This window comes from Cyanistes caeruleus, chromosome 2 (genome assembly GCF_971803275.1).
Source record: "Cyanistes caeruleus chromosome 2, bCyaCae1.hap1.1, whole genome shotgun sequence".
NCBI lineage: Eukaryota > Metazoa > Chordata > Aves > Passeriformes > Paridae > Cyanistes > Cyanistes caeruleus.
The window spans coordinates 117,797,002-117,823,412 of NC_141702.1; the positions used below are offsets into that span (position 1 = coordinate 117,797,002).

Below are 26,411 nucleotides of genomic sequence, written 5' to 3' on the forward strand. Positions count from 1 at the left end.
AAAGAAATATCAAAAGAAGGTCAAGCATGTGCACCGTGTTTTTTGAACAAAGGCCACATGCAGCAATGATTAGACCTTCAGTGGTGTTATTTATTGCTGGTGCCAATCTCAGGTAGGTAATTTTCCTCCTTGGGCTGATTTTTCCCTATGTCTGCAATGGCCAAGCCTTTGCAAGTTCATACAGCAAAGTAGGAAGGCAGGTCTGTGCACAAAGAAAAAGGAAAAGAAGTTCCGTTACCTAATTCACCAAACACCTTCAGGCTATCACAGCCAGGCCAGAGCCTACATAATCTGATATTTGTACCAAAACGTTCTAGCAGCAAATTCTCTTGACCACTGGAAATATTCATGTGCTGGATGCTTTAATCCACTAATGAAGACCTACTTTTGGATATCCCAAACCAGAGGGAAGGCAATTTTGTTCTCCGGGAGCTCTCTTAGCAAGAGGCGTCCCAGAGAGCTGGAAGCTCAGCCATGAGCAGTGGCATGAGACCTTAGAGGACCAAACTCCAGCAAGATCTCCCACATTATCCATGGAGAATCAGCCCAAAAGCTGTAGGAAGATGTGTAGTGTACACAAATCCCTACAGGCAGGTGTATGATGAAAACTGCTGCCGAGATGCAGTTCAACTCTGTTAATTCTCCCTGCAACAACAGAGGTTTTTCTGTGAGAGTCTTGGTCCAAAACAACAGCAGCACCTCCCAAAACTTAACACTCAATGCCCCTATGATTCCCAAAGTAGAGGAGCTGACAGTCCTGTTAAACTTTGCCAGTCAAAGGCAGGACAAGACCCTGACTTCAGGGACACGGCCATTCTGTGCTGTCACTTGGCCTCAAGCCTGGAAAAGCCTTTGCCTGCTTTTATTTATAGATACAGCCAGGAGGGGATTCAGTATTGAATCTATTCCTATGACAAGATAAATTTAGCATAAGTCAAGTCTTCTTTACCTCCTCAAAAATGGGACTTGATCTTGGAGACCTTTTCCAACCTAAAGGATTCTGTGATTCCTTAATTATTAAGAAAGAAGCTCAGAACACAGTGGTACAGTTTCATGAAGGCTAGTTTTCACTGAGCTGCAGGAGGAATGGCTGCAAGGTCTGTGTGTGCTGCTCTCTAATACCTTAAGGTGTTACACTGGCCTGGAGTGGGGAGGGAGGTGCCTAAAGGGAAGCAGAAATTTCATACAGGAGCTCAAGCAAGTGTCTGATGCACAGGAGCAGTTTCCCAACACAATCCCATATGCCTGAGCACTCAACAAGAACAGGAAACAATGTTTTTTTAAAAATTGATTCCCTTCTGGCCAAGAGAAAGGTGTTACTCAGTCACATCAAACATGCCCACGCTATTGATAGACTGGGGCAACCATATGTCCACACTTCTCCTAACACAACATCTTTTTTCCTTGGGGCTATCACTGAAGTTAAAATTCTGTCCCTTTCTCCAAGATTTCTGGGAATCCAGGAAACAGGCACAGCTCCAGAGTGCAGTAAGTTCAATTATACCCACGTGTGACAGCAGGATATACACTGTAGCCTTCCCAATATCCCAACTGCACAAACACAGGACATCCAAGACGTCCATTTATCAGTTCCTAGAAACAGAATCATGGAAACGAATTGTATTCACAGATTTAACAGATTGTACCATTTAAGCAATCTGCACTGTGGCAGTGCAATGCAAAGTTAAACGTTTTTTAAACATAACTTAGCCTGGCATTTTGCATACTTGGGTCAGTTGTAGTGCAGCTCACTGAGGAATTTTTAATCCAGCTTCAAAACTTGATGCAGATAAGAATTCTTATAAGTTCTTGTAGATTTGGAGTACCTCTGCATTTAATGATATCCTGTTCTTGACAGATAAAAAGCCTGTATGAGGATGCTGCAATTTAATCACAAATACACATGCATGATTGAGACCATCAAACAACATTTATGCACATACTTAACTCTTAAAAGCAGCTATAAAAAACTCACACACTTCTTAAATTAATAATGTTTATTTCCATTAAACCAAGACAAATTTTCAAAATTAATACAAGATAAAAATTCAAGGTGGTTGGCATGGGGAAAAAAATATAAGACTGCACATCATGTCTATTATTTGTATACGGTCAAAAATATTTTTGAGTAAAACAATACTGGCACATAGAACTGGCACTTCCCCACAGAACAAAACCAGCAGAATTTTCATTTTTCTTCTAGTCAGTAGTTCTATGAAAACTAAACACACACACATGCAGCCTGCAACTTTCATAGCCAGGTTTACCATGGGAATTTGGAACAACCCTCTATCAGAAGTCACAAAATTGTAGAAAATACACTTTTTCTACTCCATTTTTCATACCTGATGGGTTTTATAGTACTTGCAACAAACAACAATCAGTTTTCCAACATTGACTACAAGTGCTTCAAACTGCATTAGTACTTGCAAACAAGCCTGAGCCATTCACAAAACATTATTTATTTGATATAAGTACTCCTGAAAAATTGCAGCTCCTGTCCAAAATCAAAGCCACGGAATCCAATTTTGCTTGTTGGTTTCACTGGGCTCCAAATTTGCTACAGCATTGGACAAAACACACAAGTAACACTGATTTTTAATTGTTTCAATGAAACTCTTGCACCTTGACAGCAGTTTTTTCAAGTATTGCTATCCTAGTCCTCTAACACCTACCGAAAATCATCAAGAAACAAGACAAACAAAAAAAGCCCCAGGGGAGAGAAGAGCATTTTGACAAATCTCCCTCTCCTTAACCCACTCCCACCCTGCCACCCAGGAACTTGCTGACTTAATTCCAAACTCACAATTTATTGTACAGCCAGGAGTTGGAATAAGCTTTCCCTGAGCTCTCTTTCCACCTGCTTCAAAAAGTCAGAACTTGTTTCCTTGAATTCAGCCATCATTATTATTGCCATTTTCTCTGCTAATATGCAACGTATTTTCTAGGCAAGTTATTTCATTTGGGTAGCCCTGGATTTGTATTCTATTGCTCCAAATACAGAACTTGAAAGTGCATCTGACTTCTAAATAGTATTAATCAGGCAGGTTTCAGGAAGTAACTAGACCCAAAAGATCTACGTGCACAAGCCTTTGTAATGATACATTTCTGTTGCAAGATGCAGAATTAATAAGAGATCTGCTCCGAAATTTAGAGGCATAGCATCAGTTAGAGATAAAACTGCTTTGCATCACAAGGTTTGGGTTTTAGAAGGGAACAAAGCACTGTCCTTTGCAGGAGGGGTCAGGAATTGGGATGGGTACAGATTTTATATACAAGAAAAGCAAATGGTTCACATGCAAGGTGCAATGCTGCACCATCATGGCACTGAGAGCATCTTTGGAGGTCTAGTCCCTACCTGCTACCCACCTTCAGAAGAGTGGGAGTTGTGTGATGTACACAAGAAAGCCCCAGAACTGCATGAAAATTTTGCTTCAACTAGTCTAAGTCACAGGTATTGTCATGGACTTTAAATGCAAATCCCCAGAGGACTGACCTAAAATGTACCATCAAATACAACACAATATAAATACACGAGGGGACGGGTTAATGCTGCTGACTGCATTCAGAATTCAGTAGTCTTGCTTTTTCCTTTTCAGTATTTCTAGCATACCAAAAGGCGTATTTGTGTCTTCCCCCATAAATAAAGTTAGTCTGATAATTTAATTTTGTAGATTTATAAAATATTTTCTATGCAACTTAACACAATAGCCTAAAAAAAGCAATTAAATTTAACTTTAAGAAATAGTATATTTACAATTAAAATAAGTACAGACCTTATCGGGTTTGCATTCATTTATAGCACAAAATAATTTACAAGGCTTAAAGTAATAAATAAGTCACTGGAAAGCTTTGAGAGATGTGCATTCTCCATGTCAGAGTGCAGTGGAGTTTCAGGAAGCAGTAACTATCTGGCTAAAGTGTGTCCATGACTCTTTATGTTGGACGGCCTTGACCAAAACGGGCTTTGGACCTGGGTTAAAAACACACAAGAAACATATTTACATTTTTAATGCAGGGTATTTTACATTATTAATGCAGGTTTTTGATCTGTGGGGGTGTTTTGGTTTCGTTTCACAAGGTGGATGAAGAACAGGCTAAAAGTATTGGCTAACACTTTTCTGGTTTTCCCTAACTTCCTGAAATGAAAATTATGTTGGAGCTGCAGTGAACCTTCCCCCAGCTCCAAGAGTTTCATTCTCCCAGCTCTACTGGGAGACAAAGGGAAGATTTCACACCTCATATGGCTTAACCTGGTGGAAGCTGATCCATAAGTAATGTATGAAGTGAGGTGTGTTTTTCTTTAAAATATTTCTTTTAAACCCACCACCCCACACCCCCAAAAATCCATGAGTTTTTCTTGCTTTGATTTTAAAATCTTACTTGGGATTCTTCTCAGCATTGCTTTGTCGTGCACTCATCTGTGCTGAGGCTTTTATCTGAGCTTCAAGTCTAGAATAAATGCCTCCTGCATACTGGAATCCAGAAAAAAAAAATTTAAAAAATCAAGTTTTGACATGATTTCAATGTAATCAGTGACACTAACATTCAGCACAACCTATGGCATACTTTTGCCCATTATTACAATCCAGTACTGATTTTTTTTAAACCCATTCTATTTTCCATGAACAGTTTTTAAAAGCAGTGACCTTTAAAGATTATTTTAAACTCTAATCCTCAAAAAATCACACTTGGAACAAAATGAAGATCAATAAAATTAATTCTTCAGCTCAAGTATTTAATAGATGTTATTTTAATTTGTGTTTAATATTTTTGTTAACCAAGGCTCACTTCAACTCTGAAAATACTACATTTTGCCAGGACAAAACTTACTTCTTTGCTATCTTTGGACTTGACTCGATCAAGGTCTCCCAGTCTCATTTTTATTAAGTGCCCTGTGATCTCAGACATTCTTCTTTGATCTGTCAGAAATAAGAAAGGATATTTAGAATAAAGGTTTTCATGGCTACTGAACACAAGGAGGAATAGACAGACTTTAGTGATACTGGGTTTGTAAATTTTTTTTAGTTCATATAAAAATCTTGAACAACCAAGATCCTAAATCCTGCTGAATCCTCAGCAGCCTTGGCAGATACCAGAATCAGCCTGAGGCACTACACTGAGATCAAAATCTTAGGAAGTGGTTTTCAGGCAGAGGATTTTTAAAACAGCAAACTCAAACAAGAGTCTCAGGAGAGATTAAAAAAGACAGAAAAAATTAATCCAATTCTGAATGGTTTTAGTCAGACTGGGAATGAGATGGAAGTGGATGTTTATTTATCTGCACAGACAACAAATGCCACAGGGATGCAGGAAAGAAATATCTGCATATTTTTATAATCATCAGACGACACAACTACATCTCCGTAGGTTCTGTGCTGACATTCCAAATAAAGCACATAAATCACACAAACACCACAAATCCCATTGCTGTATCTGAGATTAAATTCACCCTACAGGGGTGTAACTACATTTTAAGAAAATTAACTGGATCATTTTCTTTGCATAATATTAACATTATAAAAGCTAAACTCATGCAGGAACAGACCATCTTCTCTTTGAGCATCTTGGTTGAATCTCAGGGACCTGGAGGCATCCCATTTGTTCTGCTGCATACTCACACTGCAAGAGAAAGGTGCACACACTCTTATCAGGAACGGCTTAAAAGAGGGAGATACTAAAATGTGTGGTCAAGGGCTTTGAAAATGACTCACATGAACGGAGAAACATCTCGGGAACTTGACTGCTGAAGGAAAAAAAGCCACATTTAATATGGTTTTCTAAGTTCCAAAATTTAGAGAAAATTCCTCATTATTTAAGCCAGCCAGAGGGCTTGGATTCACAGCTGTGATTTTACCTTATCAGATGGCTTCTCCCTTTTCTGAACACTAGGTGAAGAAACCGCTTTCTTTGGGTGCCTGTAGGATTTCTTTAATTTCTCCTTTCTCCCTGCTAATGGAAGAAATATCTATTCATACCCTCAGATACCTGGAATTTCTCAACTGCAGAGCTACTGAAGTGTTTTTTCCTCTATTTCTTTCAAATAGTGTAAATCAACAGGCTGTTTTCCTTTTATTAGTGTTGCAGGCATGCCACTAATTACTCAAATGCTTTTTCTACGAGCATTATACAGAAACTCAAGTATGTTTTTAAAATGCAGAGTGATTACACATAACAGCACAATTTTTTTACATTTAAAAATAAGTTCATGTACGAGCTACATTTTTGATCATATTAATTCAATGACTAAATTCTGAGCAATAGCAGATCAAACAACTTTAAATTTAAATTACAAACATTTTCTTTCAAAACTTATATAATGTTTTAAACTGGTACAATTCTAATTGCCCTTTGAGTAAAGACAAAAAGAACAAAGAACTGCCTCTCTTCCAATGAATCATTAGTAGGGTGAAGAGGAGAAGTTGCTTTTTGGCTTTCCATGTTCCTAAATCCATTATCACATTAAAAAAATAAAAATAAAAATTAAAGTCTTTTTTGATCATATAAAGCTTAGCTTCAATGCAGACTCAGCTTTAGCTACATTAATCAGTCATTCCTCCATGTAATCAAATGACAAATCTGCAAATTTTTTTTGCATGTAAAAACAGCCATGTAATTTCTACCTTTTCTTCCAACATTTATTACATGAAATTTCATTGATTTGAGGGTTTCCTGCAAAATAAGTGCTTGATAATTACAGGGACTTTTCAGACATGAATAGTTTCAGCTTGTCATGTTTGCCAGGGATTTTTGATGGCACTGAGCAGTCAGATAATTTGTATCTAACCACAGAAAAACTAGGGATAAAATTCAAGTAACTTTGTGTTTTATTTTTGAAACGCCTGATATTCAAAATCTGCTTACAGAGGACTTCTGCTGCCTCAAATCCCTATCTGATAACTCCAGAGAGGAGGACTGTAAAGACTTGATGTACCTGGTTTCTTGCACACTTCTTCTTCATCCCCCACTTCATCCTCAGTGACCTCTGAGCCCGTGGTGTACTCCTCCTCTTCAGATAACAGTGATTGCTGTTTCTAACCAACACCAGGAAGAGCCAGAGATTAAAAGTGAGGCTGGGTTTCTATTAAATAATGATTTAATCTGTCTGGTAGGAGCTGCCATCCAGTACAGTTCCCTATCTAAGTGACAAAAGCATGAATAATTTCTAACAGATCAGCACAGAATTATGGAAATGTTCAGTAATGAGCTGTTTGCAGTGTTTGAATGTACACTGAAGTATACACTATATATAGTATATACTAGATATACAAACACACTAAAGAAAGTGATAATAAGTGCCCTGTAATGAGAAATGATGAAGCTTAACAATGAAGAGGTGAAGCACCTCAGACCAGCCAAGAGAGACAGATACTCAAAAACTTGGATTTTGATTTGTTTCTGTCAGCCTTAAAAACTATTAATAACTGATGCATGCAGTGCTAGTGTGGCTTGTTGCCATTAATTAAAACATTCAAAGGAATTTCTCATTTATATTAAGGCCAGAGTATTATTTCACACATACCACACTTACAAAAACTGTTGCTATACTGCAACCTCCAAATTAAAGCAAAAAAATACATTTTTTGTCTCATTTGTTAGAAAACAAGACAAAAAACATCAAAGCTAGTTCTCTGCTAGTGCAGAAGACCAAATATTTAAAATCAGTAAAATGTTTTACTAACCAGCTGCAAAGTCCAGTTCTTCAGAGACAAAAACTGTAGTCAGAAAGAGAGAAAAAGGCATTTAAGTTAAAGAACTAATAATAATTAAAATAATCAAGTGAGAGGAATTCTAAAGATAGGAGTGGTAGGTTACAGAGCAGCACTCTACACTGGTAACTCCCAGGCCTCCTCCCATCTTGAACTCTAAATTTTGGTGGAATGACTAAACCAAACCAGGATGAAAAACAATGACCAATTAAATGCAGTCAATTCATGTTTTAGTTAAAGTAAGATCAGCATTAAAAATATTTACAGCTGATTTTTTTCATCAAAAATCAGTCCAGAACAGGAGGAAAGCTTTGTACTGAATTATTTCCAGCAACACAGGAAAAATTTTGCTTTTTCACCAACCGGGTACTTTGTACCGATTCTATAGTTCTCAGCCAGTGTTTATTTTTATTAAAAGTTCTTGAAGAACTTCTTCAAAGAGTCCTCATTATTAGAAATAAAGAAGGAAAAGCATCAGAACTCACAGCATTGATTTCTCCAGTTTTGGGGCCCCACGGTGTATTTGGTTCTACAAGCACATCACATTCAAGGCCTTTGTCATCACCAAGCCCAATACCAGAATCACTTCAAGAGAAATAAATGAACCAAAAATAAATGTTTCTATTCCACTACTTCAGAATCAGTCTCAATTTACTCAGCACTTATCAAGAGAGCAGACAGACCTCCAAGTCAGCCACATAACATTTTAATAGCAATACATTAAAATATAAAGATCACAGTGAATGCTTATAGAGGTTGAGTGACTAAAAGCCTTCTTGAAAAGTAAAAGGAAAAAGTTCTTGTTCTTCCCTTCCCAATTTCCAAGTAAACAACCAAAAATAAATTACCCTTAGAAAGTCCTATGACTCATTTTGAAATGGGAGAGAACTCAAATATAACAAGGACACGTGTTCACTGTTGAAAGCTAAGTTATTTCAGTAACACAATACAATGTTCTTACCTATTCTCATCCTTAGTGAAAGGAACAACTATAACATCTCTATGATGCAGCAGATCATTCAGGATCTGAGCAGTCTGAGATGGCAAAGCATCCCCCTCTTCACTCTGAGATGGCAAAGCATCCCCATCTTCACTTTCTGGAGCTAACTCCACCATATGATCCCTCACTTTGCAGCCCTGCAATACACAGAGGCCAAAGATCAAATACTGGAGTTAATGGGAAGAACTGATTTCAGTCAGTATAATAACAAAAGTTCAACTTCTGAATTACAATCCTCACTTTGAAAAAAGGTCAGTTTTCCTAACATACTGTTGCCCACCCCACCATGTGTCCTGCTCTTTTAAAGGAGAGCTGAAGTACCTTTGGGAGGGTTGTAGGGTCAAACCGAAGAACTTTTTGGTTACAACAGGGATACACTCCTGTGCCAGTGGAGCCCAGAGCACTTGCTACACCTGGATAAAGAACCGGCTGCGAATGGTACTGGCAGTGGGAGAATTCCGTGCACAGGAAAGACTACATTAGCAAAAAGAGAGGGAGAGGTGAGATGACCTATGGAAGTAAAAATTGTGTGCTGTAAAGAATGTGTACCAAGCTTTACTACCACATTTTCCAAACAGCTTTAATCCCTGCTTCACCCCCCAAAAGTCACCCACCACAAGCCAAAGTGAAATCACCTAACCTGGTTACATCTTGAGCAGGTCAACCAGTTGACAGTCCCCCAAAGACGCCAATAAACGTCCCGCCAGGATTTCAGTTCTTCGTGAAGACCAATTAAATACTCATGCACTTCCCAGGTTTTGTCTCTGAAAAAGCAAAACATCAGAGTCTTGACTGTTTTGATGTTGCCCCCAGAACCATGAGGTGGAGAAAGAGCAGAAAATCTGGAAAGCTTCCAGTAGTTACAAGAGGAGGGATACAATATGAGACAATGATTACTAAATTCAGAGCATGACAGAAGAGCCTTTGTTTTTTCAGAACATCCTAAACTCACTCCTAACAAAGAATTAGAGCTTGATTCATCTCAAGACCCATATACTGCAAATTTACAAGCTAAGATAAACATCTTCTATCTATCTGCAACAACAATAATTACTTAGCTAAGAAATACAGTTTGAAAACACAAGCTTGTGCCCTTTTGATGAAGGTGCATACCTGGCAGTTGTAGACTTAAAAATACAGGACTTTGTTCCTTCCTTATGCTCAAATGAGACACACCTCTTCAGAATTCAAAAGAGAATATGCAACTTGCAGTGGGGCATGTTATCTCCAGAATGAGCAGATAAAATTTCCTCCCAGTTTTAAGCCCTGGCCTGGACAATTTTTGTTAAATGTGTGCCTAACCTAGACAAAGCAAGAAGTATTTCCAGTGGGAAGTTAGTTCTAGACACCACTAGAGGACCAATAAATAGAAACCTATTTTTAAATCATTAAAGATAGAACTGTATTAGCTCCTGAGCCTGAATTCATTAGTGGGCAGCATCACTTCTCAGTGAACATATTCTGTGTAGCAAAGCATCATAAGTAGCACAAGGCAAATAATTAGAATCTAGATAATCCTCTGAGTAACTTTAAAGCCCTGCACACTTATCAGCTGGGAATTGCAGAGGAGCCACATACACTCAGCTTAAGTGAAGTAATACAATTAATGAATTTTATGTGACTAATCACCAATGACCTTAAATAGGTCAAGACAGGGGCACGAGATTTAGTTCTATGTAGATATTAGGCAGAACTTAACTCCAAACCTTGGAATAACTGGTGGGAGCTGATATGGAACTGTTTTGGTTGTTCTGAACAAAATGGATCTGATGAGAAAGGTCTCCTGTCATTAATCTCCCACCATCCTCCTTAAAGGGGGCATGTGGGGAGGGAGGGAGCAGCAGCTGATCATGGACTCATCTTCATTAACAGGAGAATCCAGCTGTTCACAGCCATGGATCAGGCAGACAGAACTCAGTTAAACATTTGTGCCAAATGAATCAGGCTTATATACAGAACAGGTCCTGCAAGCTCCTCTGACAAATACTTCAGGAACAGAAAAACAACTGGCTAAGTTTATTTATAGCAGCCTTTAAGCAGGTTGAGCGTTTGATCTGACAGTATAAAGTCAGACTAGAAAATCCTCTTCAGCCTTTCTTTGCTGGCATGTTAAGGTCTATCTTTCACTAAAAAAACTTGCAGAAATGCAGCATTTAATTCCATCTGTCATCAACTGCATACACCTTAAAACCATCTGATGGAAGAATTAGCTGAGTATTTTCTATTTAAAGCAGCACAACCCAAAAATAGCCCTCCCAGTAATCATGGCTGCAGTTTTCCCATTTCCATTCAGCACCAGCACTGCTGAATGAATTTCTGTAGTACATCATCACAATCACACCCCATTTTTTGCTAGGTAATACAAGAAATTGAGATGCCTCATACACTCTTCACATATCTGTGACTTAATTTTGTAATGTATCCGAGTATGTATTTCTAAAATCACCCAAAATCAGAACTGAAGAAGCATTTTATATATGTACATATTCACTACCTTATATGAACATAGACAATATTCCCATGTTGGTCTATGTTGATTTTTCCTGGTACACAAGGAATTCTCCTTTCAGTTTCTTTGGTTAGCAGCTTTTTACATAAACAACACCTAGATTTATGAAAAAAAGAGAAAGAAGGAAAGAAAGAAAGAAAGCACTGGAGTAAGAGCAGGACTTCTAAACACAGGGACTGTCCTTGTTATTGAAACCACCATATAAAAAGCCCATACCTGTATAAAGTTGCTGCATTTCCTCTAGAATCTGGATTTACATACTCTGGATCAAACAGTCTCTCAATCTTCTTGCAGAAAAGTTTACTATTAATGACAGCAACACAGCTCACCCATTAGAAAAAAACCTGAAAATTGCTTTATGTATAGTGATATTAGCAATCACATTCTGATAAGCAAAGTCATTCACAGTATCTAGATTTTAATACAATTTTCCTTTAAATTATAACGTTAATCTCGTTTTTACACAAGGTTGACAAAAGTGATACTTTGATTTTTTTTTTCTTTATTAAAATGCTTGCCAGTGTTAACTGCCAGCTTCTACCTTAACTAAAAGACCTTTTATTAGTGAGTATTGCTGTGAAATTGCACTTCATTCTAAAATTAAACCTTCATCCCTATGGACTAAAATCCTCCCTTCCTTTCACCTTGCTTGCCTGTCAGTCTGCACTCCAGTAATTGGCCCTTATCTTGATACTGAGCTGAGGTCCTGATGTTTGAAGGAACATTCCAGCACAACTACTCAGCCTCCCAGCCATCCTGAATTCTAAGTCCAAACACTGGAGCTCACAGGATACTGAAGCCAAACCATTCTCTACCAATAAGGAGCATGTCATCCCATAAAAGGTTTCTCACCCTAATCTTGGCTCCTATGGGAGAATTCATGAATAATTTGCCCATGCCATGCTCCTAGTGTGGCTCCTTCTTTTTGCTCAAAATTTTAATATAAAATTCTGAACTCACGCCATTATATTATGCATTAAAAATACATTCCATGAGAATATATATAACATACAATTTCAAACTGCACAGTCTTAGGTGTTATGAAATATGATCCCAAAGCTCAACAGCACTTCAGAAGTGTATTACAGGGCAAAAAAGTTACCTCTTAAATTTGTCTCTTTTGTCCTTCAGCTCTTCCACCTCATTGTGCCTGAAGAGATCAGCAATGTGCGTAACAAGATTAGCGTTGATACAGTTCATGTTACATGGTGTGGCTACAATAGCATTCATATTTTTGTGACAATAATGAATACATTTCTCTACCTAGGAAAAATAGAAATATGAATGTTAAGGAATTCTAGACAGAAAAGTCCCATACTAATTGCTTCAAGACTTTTATTTCAAGTGTGATGTTTTGGAAAACTATTTCAGTTCAACTTAAAAATAAAAAAATAAGCCTCAGATTTGCCTAAAGGAGACGCTGAATTAAGATTACTTAGTTTATGTTCTCCTCCAAAAATTTCAGTGACCTTCCAATTGCTTGTTAAAATGGAAGCAAAAATGGAAGCACAAAACACATGGATCCCAACTTCAACCTCTGTGCTTTACTGTGGGTCACCCCAATGACAGAACTTTTGACAAACATTTTAACAAAGTCAGCAGTTATTCCCTATACAGAGCTGGAAATTCAGACCCTAAATTGCAGACATATCATTTATGTAAAAAGGATATAAAACAAGCACTCTAGATCACACTATCACATTTAGAAATAAATTAAGTTTTACTGCATTGAGATTCTGCAAATATTGGAGTACTGCACAGAATAAGAAAAGTGTTAAAAATCTCAAAATGTTCTCATTGCAGCACCTGTTTATGTAACAGCCAAAGCACAACAAACAAGCTGTTAAGACACCTGGTAATTAACTGTGCCCTCATGCCAGAAAAATCAATCAATCTTTCTTACTACTTACTAATGAATCCATCTTCAAAAACTCAGAAGAAATAAGGATTGAGATGACATTTGATGGTTCTAGAAGGCAACAGAACAAAGGCAGGGGTTTTTAGATGGATTTTTATTTTTTTTTTTATAATTTCATATCCCATCCCTCCCTCTTCATATTTAGCATCTGTGTTAGCTATTATTTTAGCAATCAACTTGTCAGTCCATCTTCTAGTATACAGAACCTTTTAATCATCTTAAGAAATAATTTTTTGGTTTACCATTTCAGTGGCCAGACTACAATTATAACCTGGAAAATTTATTAAAATCGGGAACCTTGTTAAAATTAGAAAATGAGGCTTCACAGGGACACAATGACTAAACAATTACACAAGATTATCTTCCATCTGTAGCCATCACATCCAGCTGAGATTTTTTTTCAAGATAACCTTCACATTGCAAGTTACAAACAAAGAAAATAGTTACATTTTAAAGTGGTAGCAAAGGCTCGTTAAAAAATTAAAAACTTGTCTCAAAATCCACAAAGGCTCTTCTACATAGTATAGAATACATACATACATCTTCTATTTTCTGCTAATTCTTCTTCTACTATATTCTACAATACCATTTTATTGGATTGCACTGAAATTGTAGAAAACGTTGCAATTGTACCAACAGGGAGCAGAGGGGAAACAAACAAACCAATCATCAGCATTTAAAATCTACCACTCTGTCCTTGGTCAGAAGAGGTCTGAAGAGTCTTAATTAAAGACATCACACCCCAAAATATATTAAGGCTTTTTTATTGCTTCAACTTTCAGCATGTTTCCTCAAAGCTGTCAGTGCTGGCAAAGCAGAGCCTTCTGCTGAAATGACCAGAGGATCTCTGCTGCAATACTCTAACAACTGACAACAGTCAGAAACAGACCGAGGCTGAACTGCATCAAAACCATTCATCTTCAATTAACACAGAACTAACAAACTAAAAGACATTATCTGCTTTTACCTAAAGTAGGCATTTCATTAGCCTCAAACTCTTTGGAATTCCTTTTGACATATCTTATCAGCCAGTCAAAGATGTGAACATCACAGTGCACGGAAATGTCCACCTCCTCCCAGCGCTGGGCATCCACTGACAGGTACTCAGCAAAGTATTTCATCTCTGAAATCAAGAGGTCTCGAGGACACACAAAATCTTCTTTCAGGTTTTTGGCTTCATCACACACATGGATCACCATATTCGGCCTCAAAAGAAAAAAAGCCACAAAGCAAATTAGGAGCCTAAGCCAAGCAGGACATCAAATCCCAACGACCTCATCTCCAATTCTGTTCCATGCATTGCAACCCAGATGTCACCAACAGGGTTTTATTGACAAGGGGAAAACAAATTGTGGTTATTAACTATTAATAGAAACTATAGTTGAATAGGTGAAGAAGACAGAGGCATATCCTCTACAGATAATCAGAATGATTTAATTAAGGCAGCAGAAATAGAAAATTTCTAGCTCTGTTCCTCAATTTTGTTACCTGTTTGTTATAGGATACTACCTGAATTACATGGAGAACTTATTTTTTCTCTCTTCTTAATTTCTTTCAAACAATAACCAGATATGGGTCCCTAAATCACTGAGGCACCAAAGACAGTAACAGCAATTTTTATCAGTGGAAATTAAGAATTGGTTTATTGCATATTAAAAATCTCTATTTCTTAAGAAATGCTCAAAGCTAGAATCAGTAAATGCTGTCTCTACAAAAAGAGGCTTAGGTATCAAATATTATTCTATGTGTAATTATATAGTGTGGAAAACAGGGATATGTGATGGAATAAAAGTGACCTGGGTGCCTATTGGAAGCCATGGGAAAATTTCATTTACAGCTTTCTTTTCCTGCTTTTACACAGGACAAAACTATGTTCAAGAGTATTTTTTAAAGTGCAATTGAGCATCAGTCCTGCTTCATTCCTTTATAAAACCAGGTATGTTTCTCATTCCTGCCACAGCAATGATCAATCACCCAGAGGAACAGTATGCACAGAGTTATAAATATCTTATTGCACACAACACATTCTCAAACCAGCTCCTTGAATTTCTGTAGCAATGGAAGGTTTCCAAACTTCTTATTCATTAGGCTGTTTCCAGCTGTTTTCTTTCTGGTAGTAGATAAATTACAGCAATTTAGATGTCTTTTTGTCAATTCTACAATCCCCTAGATAACAAACACACAAAGCTCTTCTTACCCCTGGGTTTCATCAGTGCTTTCTCCACTGTTATGTACAGGACCTTTCTCAGATTCTGAAGAACAGCTCCTTGTGGAGGCTGCACTGGGTCTTCCTTCAATGTAAGGAAAAAAGGCTGCATTAGAACAAAAGCTCCTGACCTTTGGCTCTTCAGTATCTTGGAAATGCAACTGAAGTACGGCTGTCATGGTGGAGCAACAGCTAGCAACAAATCTGCTTCCATAAGGGCTACTAAACAATCCAGATTCCTGCTCTGAGTGCCGTGCATGGGAACTCACAGCATTGCTGGCTTGCCCAGACACTTGGCTTCAAATCCAGATCACTCCTGGCTCAACACTGAGCATGAGACACACTGCCTCCGGCACTTCCTTCTGGGAATGTGACCCATCCCCTTAGCTCTTCTGGTCTGCTTTGTGGGACGTGGCTCCTAAGCCCCTGCCACATCAAAGCTTCTGCCAGGACATAACTTGAGAACAATCCCACCCCTTACCACATGCCAGCTTTGGAAATAAGCAGTTTCCAAAGAGAAGCACAGAAGACACTTAGGATGTGTTTGTTTTTGCTAAATTTCTCACACATATGGCTTAAACTAGCTGATCATATCAAACAATGTTCAAAGAGAGCAGACCATGAAATTTGCCTGGTCCTAGAGCTACACCACTGAGGTTGTTCCAGGAACAAAGGACAGATGCACTTCAAATAACTGGTCTTCACAAAGGCACTACCAGCAGTGGAAAGTGTACACAACAACCTAGTGAAGCTCAGTCACCAAATCCACAGAGCTCTGGATCAAGGGTTAAAACAGTGAAGGTCTTTGTCAGCTGTGCATGGATTGCTGCAAGGTGGAACTTCAGTGATTTTGCTTAAAAGTCGGAAAGATCATTATCTTTTTTAAACAATGCAAGGGCACATATCTGTCTTCCATTGAAAACCCATAAGGTGATGATTTTCCATGATTATGCCATTCTCTCAGATTTCTGGGAGTTCCAGAAACATCATCTCCCTTCTAAGTAATGTAAGAGGCTGAAGAAGATTAAGACAGACCTCTTCATCTAATGGCTGAGCAACTACAGCAGACTGACAGCAAAAATTATATGGTGCAGAACACAGCAGTTATGCCCCTCAGGAAAGCAAAATTACTGCACTGGAGGCAAAAGAAACAAAACTTTCTCCAAAGGTGCAGCCAAAGGTGCTTGCACAGTTTAGTCTTAGTAAGGCCTTAATATGAGGGAGTACAGTTAACAGAAGGGAGAGATTCACTCCCAGTAAAATCTTGGAAAAGGCTGCTCCAGCCACAGCTTTCTGGGCAGCCATCCTCACTGCAGGTGAGGTGGGAGCCCTGGGCTGCAATCAAAGGTTTGAGTTATAAAAGAAGGGACTGTGAAAATACATGGTATGAAAGAGTTCTGTCTGCAAATATATTAACGAGTTCATTGTGATCATGGTGAAGTGATTTATTGACGGCAATAAGGCTGATAAGAATATGCAACACAGCCAAATTAACGAGGACATCTGAACTTCACCACGCGTATCTTTCTTCTCAGTACCAAAGGTTACAAATTGATTAACTTTTGAAACCTTGTAACAAATACTTCGGGTGACAGGCTATCCTCCCTGCTTTTTTACTGTCATGAGATGCAATCAGAGGGACTAACAAGCAGTTTGCCTTGCAATTAGCAAGTATTAAATGAGCTTTTATAACTCGGCCAAAACCAGAATTCAGCTCAGAATGAGTATGGTCTGATTTGCTTTTTCTTGGTGTTACTCGTGACTACAAAGGCAAACAAGCCCAAAATTCTTGATCCGAACAATAAACTAATGTGAAAAAATCCACTAGGAAGCAATTAATTAAACAAAAAACATTTACAAATAGGATTGACTCAAATCCCCAATTCTGAAATGTAGAAGTACCTCACAAATACTAAGAAGGCGAGTTCACCCAAGCCTGTGAGAAAAAAAGATTAATTACCCTAATTTCCTATCAACAAATTACACTCAAACAGAGCAAATTATTTATCCAAAGTCACAAAGAAAACAGAGAACAATCTCAGGCTAGGATCTTGTCGAAGGTAACATTGCATTAGTGGACTTAACTGCATAAATACTCATTACATGTATCACACTGTTAAAAAGAAAACATGCACTAATTGTCTAATGAGTTCTAGAAGCAGAGTTAGCTCCTTAACTGCCTACTGGGAGCTGCTAATCCTGTAAACAGGGACCTGTGGGTGCCAGCAGCATTTATCCCACATCAGGCATGGAACCACGTAATTGAAAGCTGATGGGAAACACTTTCAGTCGTGACACTCCATATACAGTTTTCCAACAACATCCCTTGATTAGAGTTATTAAAAACATTTTATTCAAACAGCTGTTTTCCTGCTGCAAAGAGGACAGTGAAAGCTGTAGTAAAGGACATTTTAGCAGAGAACACATTTAAACGCTTCACTGTCATCTTAATTTTTAACACAGAAATTATTTATTCATCACTGGAGCAAATTTCTCATGCAAATGCATTTACCAAGTTCTAAAGTCACTGGAACTTCTCTGTACTAAAAATCAGAGAATAACACACATTTAATTACAACTTCTGACAGCAGTAGTACTAAAGGAATTGTTAACAATATTTAATTGTGCTATGATTGAATTTACAACTATTGGGTTTGCTCCTCTTCTGCCCAGTAATTACTGGGACACATAATTGACTAAGCCATTTTATGGTATCGCAAGATAGTCTTGAAGCATAAATTAGCTACATTTTGCTCCAACTCCTCTGTACCCATCCATGGCAAACACAGGGCTTGTATCTGGGAGAGGAAGGTTTGCCCTTGAGGGATCACCCCCTCAGCTTCCTGCAGCTTTTCTTCACAATACTCTCCAGTTACTTTAATAATGCTGCTTAACGTGACTTCAAATGGCTGTAGGCTTATCAGCACACCACCAAAAATCCTAAACAGAATCCAGCAGAAGGATTTACGCCTCTTGGAAGGACAAATTATCACAAGTACCCAAGCAAACATTGATTCTTAAACTAAACTAATGGCAAGTGCCTTGTTGTATGCATTATATTAATACTTAACTCTCCAAAGAGGAATGACTATTATTCCTGGGTGGACTTAGCCACTCAGGACAGAAGCATGCACATACTGATTATCAAAGCCAATATATTTCAGAATGACTAAAAACATACCAGTTATAGTAATGGAATCCTGCCCAATAGCAGGCTCCTGAAACTCTGTCTGTGAATCGAGCAAGGAGGATTTGATGTACGTAGCTAAAGTTTCCACAGGACTCCCACCAGCAGCCATCAGGGGATTATATTGGTTGTCAACAGGTGAACTTCCACTGCTTTTTAGTTCATCAAACCTTTTTGCACACTGTCACAAGATTAAATGATAGGACAATGAAGCAGTAGCTTTCAGCACATTTTTAATAGCTATGATTTGAGATGGATACTGTATTGCACATTTTTGCATGTGAAAGTTATCAGTTACTGATATCAAACTCATAAATGCTTCCTATTTAGTGATATCAGCAAAGTACATAAATACACAGCAAAATAAGAGTTACCATAATTAAAGATTCAAATAGAGAAAAGATTAGATAAAACCTGTTTCAACTTTCATTTCCTTAAACCCTGTGATTTTAAGCCCAGTTTTCAAAGAGAAAGTTACGGAGAAGAGTTTGAATTCTCGTTTTGTAACTAGTATTTTTACCATAAACATGGTCAAATGTTATCAAGAGTGGCTATAGAAATTGATTCACAATAATTATTCTTTTACTTTACGACTTCCATTGCCATGTGGACAAAAGGCACTGCTGCTTTCCACTGCAATTCTATGAACTTCCCATCACCTGTTTTTGATGAACTAGAAAGTCTTTCCATTCTATAAATTTGTTCTAACACAACCAAAATTATAGGTTTGGTTCAGCAAAGTCCTACACAGAGGTAACTTGCACATACAAATAAATCTACTTAATTCTACAGGTGCTCCTCCTGTGACACAGGTGTTGGGCTCCATTAGCAGCTGTTTTCATTTATTTGTTTTGGGTTGAGTTAACAGACTTTGCTTCATGCCAGGGCCACACAGGGACATCCTTCTGACATCCACAGTGTCTCAAATTTGTGATGCCAGTCTCACGTATACAAGGGATAAATAAAGGGATATCTGTGCTTTTATGTAACTGCCTTAAACAGAGACTTCACATATTTGAGACATTTAGTTCTTTAAAAACAGAGTAATCAGACATGTACTAATCAATAGTACGAATTAACTTGAGGAGAGGGCTCGCTTACAGTGTTATTTTATCTGCTTAATGCACACAGTGCTGTCTGCACATTGAAAGGTGAACAGCAGAGATGTCCCCAAGCACTCAGCCAGGCACTTGAAAGGCAGTAACATTCCACAGAAGCTTCTACACCCAATCCTTTATTTTTATGTTCGAAATACAAGGTTATAGCAACGCCCAATAGCACTGCTATGAATGTGAGCTGACACACTTGATTAGGCTTGCAAGCAAGTCAAGACCACTGGCTTGTTTTCTTTCAGCTTTGCTGAATCACAAGGGCAAAAGACTTTTCTTAGTTTACACCCTTCTCAGAAATGAAAACAACAAAATTACTATTAAAAAAAAAAAAAAGCATTTCACTTTCAATCCAGAAAGAGGAGTAAGAATGCAGAGGTTCTTCCAACTCAACTCCAGCAAAAGAAAGAAAAATCCCCATCTGGAAGGATCAAAAAAGAAGCAACTGCACTCTTTACCTAATAGAGATCTGTAACCCCTCCTTGGTTAGAGCTGGGACAACAAGCACAGAGAAAACTAGGTTTTGAAAACTAGGTTTTTAAAAAGTAGGAAACTTGGTTTCCTAGCAAGGATACTACAACCTGCACAGGGTTAGTGTGTACTGGCATCGTTTCCATACAAGTCTTAGTTATGGAGTTTGCAATGCAGTAGCACAGCCACCTTTTTTAAAATCCACTTTTTAATTTTTCCTTTCTGGTAATTTTTATTCTTATTCTGTAGAAGTTCTAATGAAAGACAATGCAGAAAGCATTTCTGAATGTTCAGGTTCTGTAGAAACAAAATAAAACCCCCCCACCTCTTTTCAATCTACAGCTCATTTAATATTTTCAATTAACTGCAAATTACTTTAGGGAAAAAAACCCTTAACTTCAATTTCCTTCCCTCCCCCCCCAGAAATGTTTTCTTGTCCATAAAGCATTCAAATTCTTTTATTAGTGAACTTACTTCTTTGGATGTATATCCTGGAACCAGCCTTGCCACACTGTCCCAGTTGATAGGCTGAGGAACACCAACTAGGGAACACAGGATCATATCCAAAACCATTTGGTTGTTGTCATAGGGGAAGTTATTGTTTTCTGAGAATCCACGACTCATCTTTGGCTACTTAAGCCTAGAAAAGAAAGAGTTTTTAGCAAGTCTCATTGCATAGTTTGCTAAAGCTTGATCTACTTTTACCCATAAATTACTGGGGGAAGTGTTTACCACAGCATTAAAGTCAAGTACTGAGGCTTTTTTGACAAAGTTTACATATTCTCAAAGCCCTGAGGGAGAAGCAGATGTGCAAAACGTACCAAACCCAGCCCAAGAGCAGCAGGTATTTATCCACCGTTCCTCTGAGCTGCCTCTTTCCAGAGGGGAAATCACACCTCTGAGGCCTCAGAGACAAGAGAACACAAGAGAAAGGCTTCAAAAATCTCAGAATAAACAGCCTAAGTTACAGAGGGGCATTTTAATGTAAATTTACTCAAATTCAAGTACAGTTCCCACAAACCTACTCTCTTGCTGCTCTTCTCTCCTCTTGCTGTGCTCATCTGCTCAGCACACCTGACTGCCATTATTTAGAAGTCAAGCAACAAGAATACCAATTTAAGGGCCATCAACATTTCAGAGCCAGGAAACAGCACCTGAATCTTGTTCAACTCTCATCCCAAACACCTGACATTCCTAACTCCTTATTAGCCACGATTAGCAGTTCCAAAAACCTTTTATTCCTCAGCTTCAAGCCAAACACCAGAACAAAGCATAAAAGAACAGAAGAAAACACTTTATAAAACAGGATTATAATTAGGTTGGGTTTTTTTGTTTCTCTAAATGGATTTTATGTATAGCACCAGGGAATAGAGCAAAAGTTCAAAGTACTAATTTGGTTTATGCTGGGAAAGAACTCCAGCCATTAATTAAGAGTTTCATGATCAAGTAACACATGGCCAAAGAGCTCAGGAGGGACTTAGAAGTACTTAATAACAGAACTTAAAAGCCACACACAAATTTTTGACTTATGAAGCAAGAATTATAGATAATTTGAGAGAAAATACACCTAGATAACACCTGATAACTAATTACTAAAAGCATACTGTACATAGATGCTGCTTTTGCGCCACCCTCTAAAAGAAAAGATGCTTAAAATACACATAATAGCCCTGATTTTTTCTCTCTCTAGAAGCTGTTCCAGCCCTTTTTTCTGCTTGTTTTGTTGGTAGAAACAGAAATCACAGCAGCAGGTAACTGTAAGCTTTCATCCTCTCAAAAGAGCAGCTGAATTAAATCAGAAGGAAAAAAAACCAGAACCCATTGAGAGAATTTTTTGCTTTCCCACAGTCATGAGATTTAAAAAGAAGAAAAAAAGCCACAAAACAGAAGTCCTATAGAAAATTTCATACCATTTTAGCAATTCTGTCTAAATGAAAGCTGCTGTAAAATACACCAAATAGCCAGTTTTGAAATAGAGAGGTCCTCACAGATTATACAAGCTCAAAATTCCAAGTAAAATAGATGCCACTATCAGGCAAAAGTGGATCAGTCCCTGAAGTCACTGTGTCCTTATCCCTCACCCTGAGAGCACTTTCAAGCAGTGTCACAGTGGTGATTCTGTGGTGGAGACTTCTCTCTGTCAGTGTGCAGACAGATGTCGGTAGCAATTACATTTCAGCCCCTGAACAGCTCCCGTTTCTGCTGTCAGGAGGAGAAATAACCGGGCCAGAACAGGTCAGCACTAGGGGCAAACCCCAGTGGTTATGAAACACAGAGCTGACTTCTTGTGCTAGCTCATACACATGGAGCAGCTGGTTTAAAAATATGTTTGGATGAGATAAGTAAATGATGGAGTATTATAATCCCCTGGTTTCCCACCATAAAATAGGCTTAATGCGAGTAAAATTACCAGCAACGTCAATATTCCATAAATCACCATTTTGAGGGCTACTGCTATGGGATGATTACACTGGGTAATCAAAGAAAGGAAAACAGAAGGAAAACCTTTTTTTTTTGTTTTGAAAAACAAAAAAAAAAGGAGTCTGTAATTTGCAGGGAACAATTCTGAGTGCTTCAGTGGGAACGAGTTTACTACACACCAGCCCTGTGGACCATGAAGCAGCCCAAGCATAAAGGGATGACAGGTGCTCTAAAACGTGCTGACACATTCAGAGAGAATCAAGTCTTTGTCTCTCATACAGGTTTCTTTATTTGCTTATTCTGCACATTAAAATACAGTTCTGTATATGCTTGTCACTGCAAAGACAAATGAGGGAAGATAATTACAGGCATACAGAAGTATTTTTATTTATATTATGGAAAGAGCACGGGATTTCTCTTTGCAGCTTTATACATGACATTCAGTATTTGCCTTTTTGTCATTTAGGAAACCCTGCTGGAAATATAAAGACACGTGCAAGATTCTGTCTCATGCAAGAACTCTCTAAAAGCAGCAACATAAAGCCTGTAATAAATCACATTCTTAAGAGAAAAAGCAACTTCTACAGATTCTCTCTGCTCTGTTACTGCAAGGAAAGCTCAGGTTAACCCCTTCCTCCACTATGAAAATTGGAGAAAAAAAAAGTTTCCAAATGATTTAACTCTGACCAACTCGTTTGAGACACACAACATAGAAAGATACGTGAGAACAGGAATTCATATTAATACTAGAATTCCAAATCAAGTGGTGCAAAGGATTCCTGAGTTAACTCATTATGGAAACGCACAATCTGCTTAGGTTTTGTTTTTTTTTTTTATTATTATTTAAAGCAAATCATAGAAAGTTATTTTTTAATGAAGAAGAGATGAAGAGCTACTACCCCTTGCAGGCGCACAGCCTGAGGGAAGGTGAAGATGGTGGGATGGGCACGAGGTTCCCATCCACAGCCCAGAGACGCAAGGAAGTGATGGTGCAGAATGAGGCGGGGGAGAGGAACAACAGCAACTTTGCAGCTTGCCCACGTACCAGCCAACATTAAAAATTATAAAGCGTTTAAATTAAAGAAATAAAAACCCGTCTCAGACACCCTACAAGTGCAGCAGCCTCAGAGCGGGGACACCGACACCTCCCCCGGGCGCTCTCCACCGGGACCCCTCCCGGGCGCTCTCCCGGGTTTACCTGGCGGTTCCCAGGCGCGGGGTCAGCGGGACGGGACAGGACGGGCAGGGGCTCCTCCTTGTGACGTGCTGGGGCAGCAGCGGGACGGGGGCTCGGCTCCACCGAGGTCCGAGCGGGACCCGCGGGCGCCCCGTCCGCACCCGCTGCGCCGCGCCCTCAGCTGCCGGCGCCGCCCGGCCCCGCCCTCAGGGGAGGGGCGGGAACGCCGTGAGGGGGGCGGGCCCCGCCAATGGGCGCGAAGCGGGTGATGAGGCCACGCCCCCTCGCACCGGGCACAGCCAATGGGGCGGCGCGGAGCGCTCCCGCCCCGGGCGCGCGGCGGCCCCGCCTTGCCGCAGTGCAGCGGCGGCGGCAGCGCCCCCTCTCGCCCCGCGCGCGGCGTCCGGTCGCCTCGGCAACGCGCCGCCCCGCGCGGCGTCACGGTGACGTCACGACGCGCCTCGGACAAGTGACTTCGGTGCCGCTCACTGCGGCGGGGCGTGACGTCACGGCGGCAGCGCCCTCGCTTCGTGTGACGTCACGCCGCCCATTCTCCCTCCGCTGCTGCATCGCCCAGCTCGTTTGTTATACGCTGTTAACCATAAAAACCCAGTAGCAGAACACTGAAATTAGCGCTAATGACACAGAACAGCCCGAACACTGGGAGCGGCCACCAGAGTTACTCCGCAAAGGCTCAGACTGTTTTTGTCCCAATCCTGTTTTTTCACCCACACTGTTTGATTCCTTCTGCATATCTACTACTGTATCAAGTATTCCCAAACATTTTAAAATTACTTCCTGTGGGAAGCCACCCGTGCCTGATAAAGACCAGCCCGGATCCCCATTTCCCACACAACAATCCTTCCCAATCCCGCTGCTAAACTCTGCTCTTTGGTGGTAACTGGCAAAAATCAGGGACATTAATAATTTTCTTTCCAAAAACTCCACTTGTAAACTCTGGAATAGTACAATGAACACAGAGAATGCAAAAAGAAAACACAGAAAACATCAGAAAAAATTATTCCCCTGATCTAGAGAAGTGTCTGAAATCTAAATTCTCTAAGTCAGTATAAAAGCTTCCTTTAGGGAAAGCCAAACCCACTGATTTCATACACAGCCAGCCACAGAATGAGCTAATGCTGGAATATTGCTGCATTATGATGACATCCAGTTATTTAATGAGGAATGGAAAAATGATGGTAATGTCAGAGAGCTGCAACAGGTTTTTTAATTAATCTCTGCTGTTCAGCAGAAATTCGGGACCCCCCCCCCCCGCCTATTCTTTAAATTATGAAAAATATTACAATCAGTATTTGAGAATAAACAAAAAAAATCAGTATCTTAAATTTTACTCATATGCTGTTCTGGAGACTGTGCTAGATCAGTCACAATAATTCAAGGGTAGTAGAATTATCTCTGTATTTTTCATTTCTAGAACCACAAGACTGTGTTTATACTCTGACAGCATAAATAATCCCCATCATTTGCTCGAGTCTGATAGTTTTGTGACTATTGTGAAATTTAGGGAATTGGTCACAGCAGGTAAGAAAGAGCCAGAGGTGCCCTGCACTGACATCATGCCTCTGTTACCAGTCAAACCAGTTACACCAGAACACTTGTTCCAAGGAGAGATTATCCAGCTGTTTGAGGGCTGAGCTCCACATGGCCACAGAACCCAGGGGACAGATTTATCAGCCCAAAGCTGCTTCAAACTGCTCTGCAAAGGAACCAGTCCAAGATACTAGGAGAAGAGGATAGGTCTCACCACCTGTGGACACACACAAATTACTATTTGCCTTTACAACCCAAAAATGTTCACCAAGCTCAATACCTGGGCCACACCTGCATGAATAAAAATCTGGAAGGAGTTACGTAAGAATATGACTTCTTGTGTTATGTTTGGCAAAACAAGCACAGTTCTGCTATGATTGCACACAAGAGTATTTCTGCACTTGCTTATCAAGAAATCTCTGTGCTGGTTTCCAAGTTTTCACCTCTTCTGGAAAGTTTTCATTGCCAACAGATGAGATTTGTAAGGAACTGCATTTGCTTTGTATTTACCTCAGTAGCAAATTTCACCAAGACCACCAAGTGAGTCAGAACAACCTTAATATCCCAGATGGAGTCTAATTCCACATAAGGAACCTGTGCAAAGTGGTCAGTTTATCTCTACTAGACAAGCAGAGATTTTTAAATTCATATTCAGAAAGCTGAACAAAGCTTTGACCCTGTGCATGCTCACGTTCTCTTTGCACCCTGAGGACCACTCAGCAGTGGCATTTGTCAGTAGCTCACATATTCAAGCAGAAAGCAGTTGATCTACTAAACAGTATCAGTAAGATTTAAGTAAGAATAAACTAAAATCTTATGTAAATAGATGTCAAAGCTCTGTTACAGACTTCTAGCTCTGCTACAGGTATATAAATAATTCCAAAGAATAACATAAAAGTAACTTGGTATGTACAGACCTCAAAATAAGAACTGCTTGCCTAATGCTTAGGTTAACCAATATTTCAACAATCTCTCTTTTCTGATCTCCTCTTCTACACTCTCCTGGTGCAGCCACACCTGCTCCTTTTGGTCTTCTCCCCTTCCTAAAGTTGTGCAAGTCTTGAGAAGCCTGTCCACCAGCCTTCCTTTCCACCCAGTGTTCATTTAGGTCTTTTTTCTGTAGCCTGACACACAGAGAGAAACAGACAGTGAA

General features: G+C 39.3%; 1 protein-coding gene across 17 annotated transcripts; it reads right to left on the reverse strand.

Moving 5' to 3' along the window:
* Nucleotides 1-1,982: 1,982 nt before the first annotated feature.
* Nucleotides 1,983-23,915, reverse strand: SANBR (SANT and BTB domain regulator of CSR). 17 transcript variants are annotated; one of them, XM_023923111.2, is made up of 21 exons: nucleotides 23,729-23,914; nucleotides 20,584-20,749; nucleotides 18,524-18,710; nucleotides 15,334-15,427; nucleotides 14,104-14,342; nucleotides 13,129-13,187; nucleotides 12,321-12,481; nucleotides 11,435-11,521; nucleotides 11,204-11,314; nucleotides 9,350-9,473; nucleotides 9,031-9,183; nucleotides 8,671-8,846; nucleotides 8,195-8,294; nucleotides 7,683-7,715; nucleotides 6,935-7,034; nucleotides 5,858-5,952; nucleotides 5,715-5,743; nucleotides 5,549-5,622; nucleotides 4,834-4,922; nucleotides 4,384-4,475; nucleotides 1,983-3,973 (listed from the first exon to the last, which is right to left on the reverse strand). In XM_023923111.2, exons 2-21 carry the CDS (start codon nucleotides 20,731-20,733, stop codon nucleotides 3,937-3,939), a joined length of 2,190 nt encoding a protein of 729 aa, XP_023778879.1. In that variant the 5' UTR covers nucleotides 20,734-20,749; nucleotides 23,729-23,914; the 3' UTR covers nucleotides 1,983-3,936. The 17 variants fall into 17 exon arrangements, with proteins under 17 accessions (XP_023778879.1, XP_023778878.1, XP_086730352.1 ...); XM_023923110.2 differs by having other exon boundaries at nucleotides 5,715-5,746; XM_086874226.1 differs by lacking the exon at nucleotides 23,729-23,914 and adding an exon at nucleotides 21,135-21,320 and having other exon boundaries at nucleotides 5,715-5,746.
* Nucleotides 23,916-26,411: the final 2,496 nt, after the last annotated feature.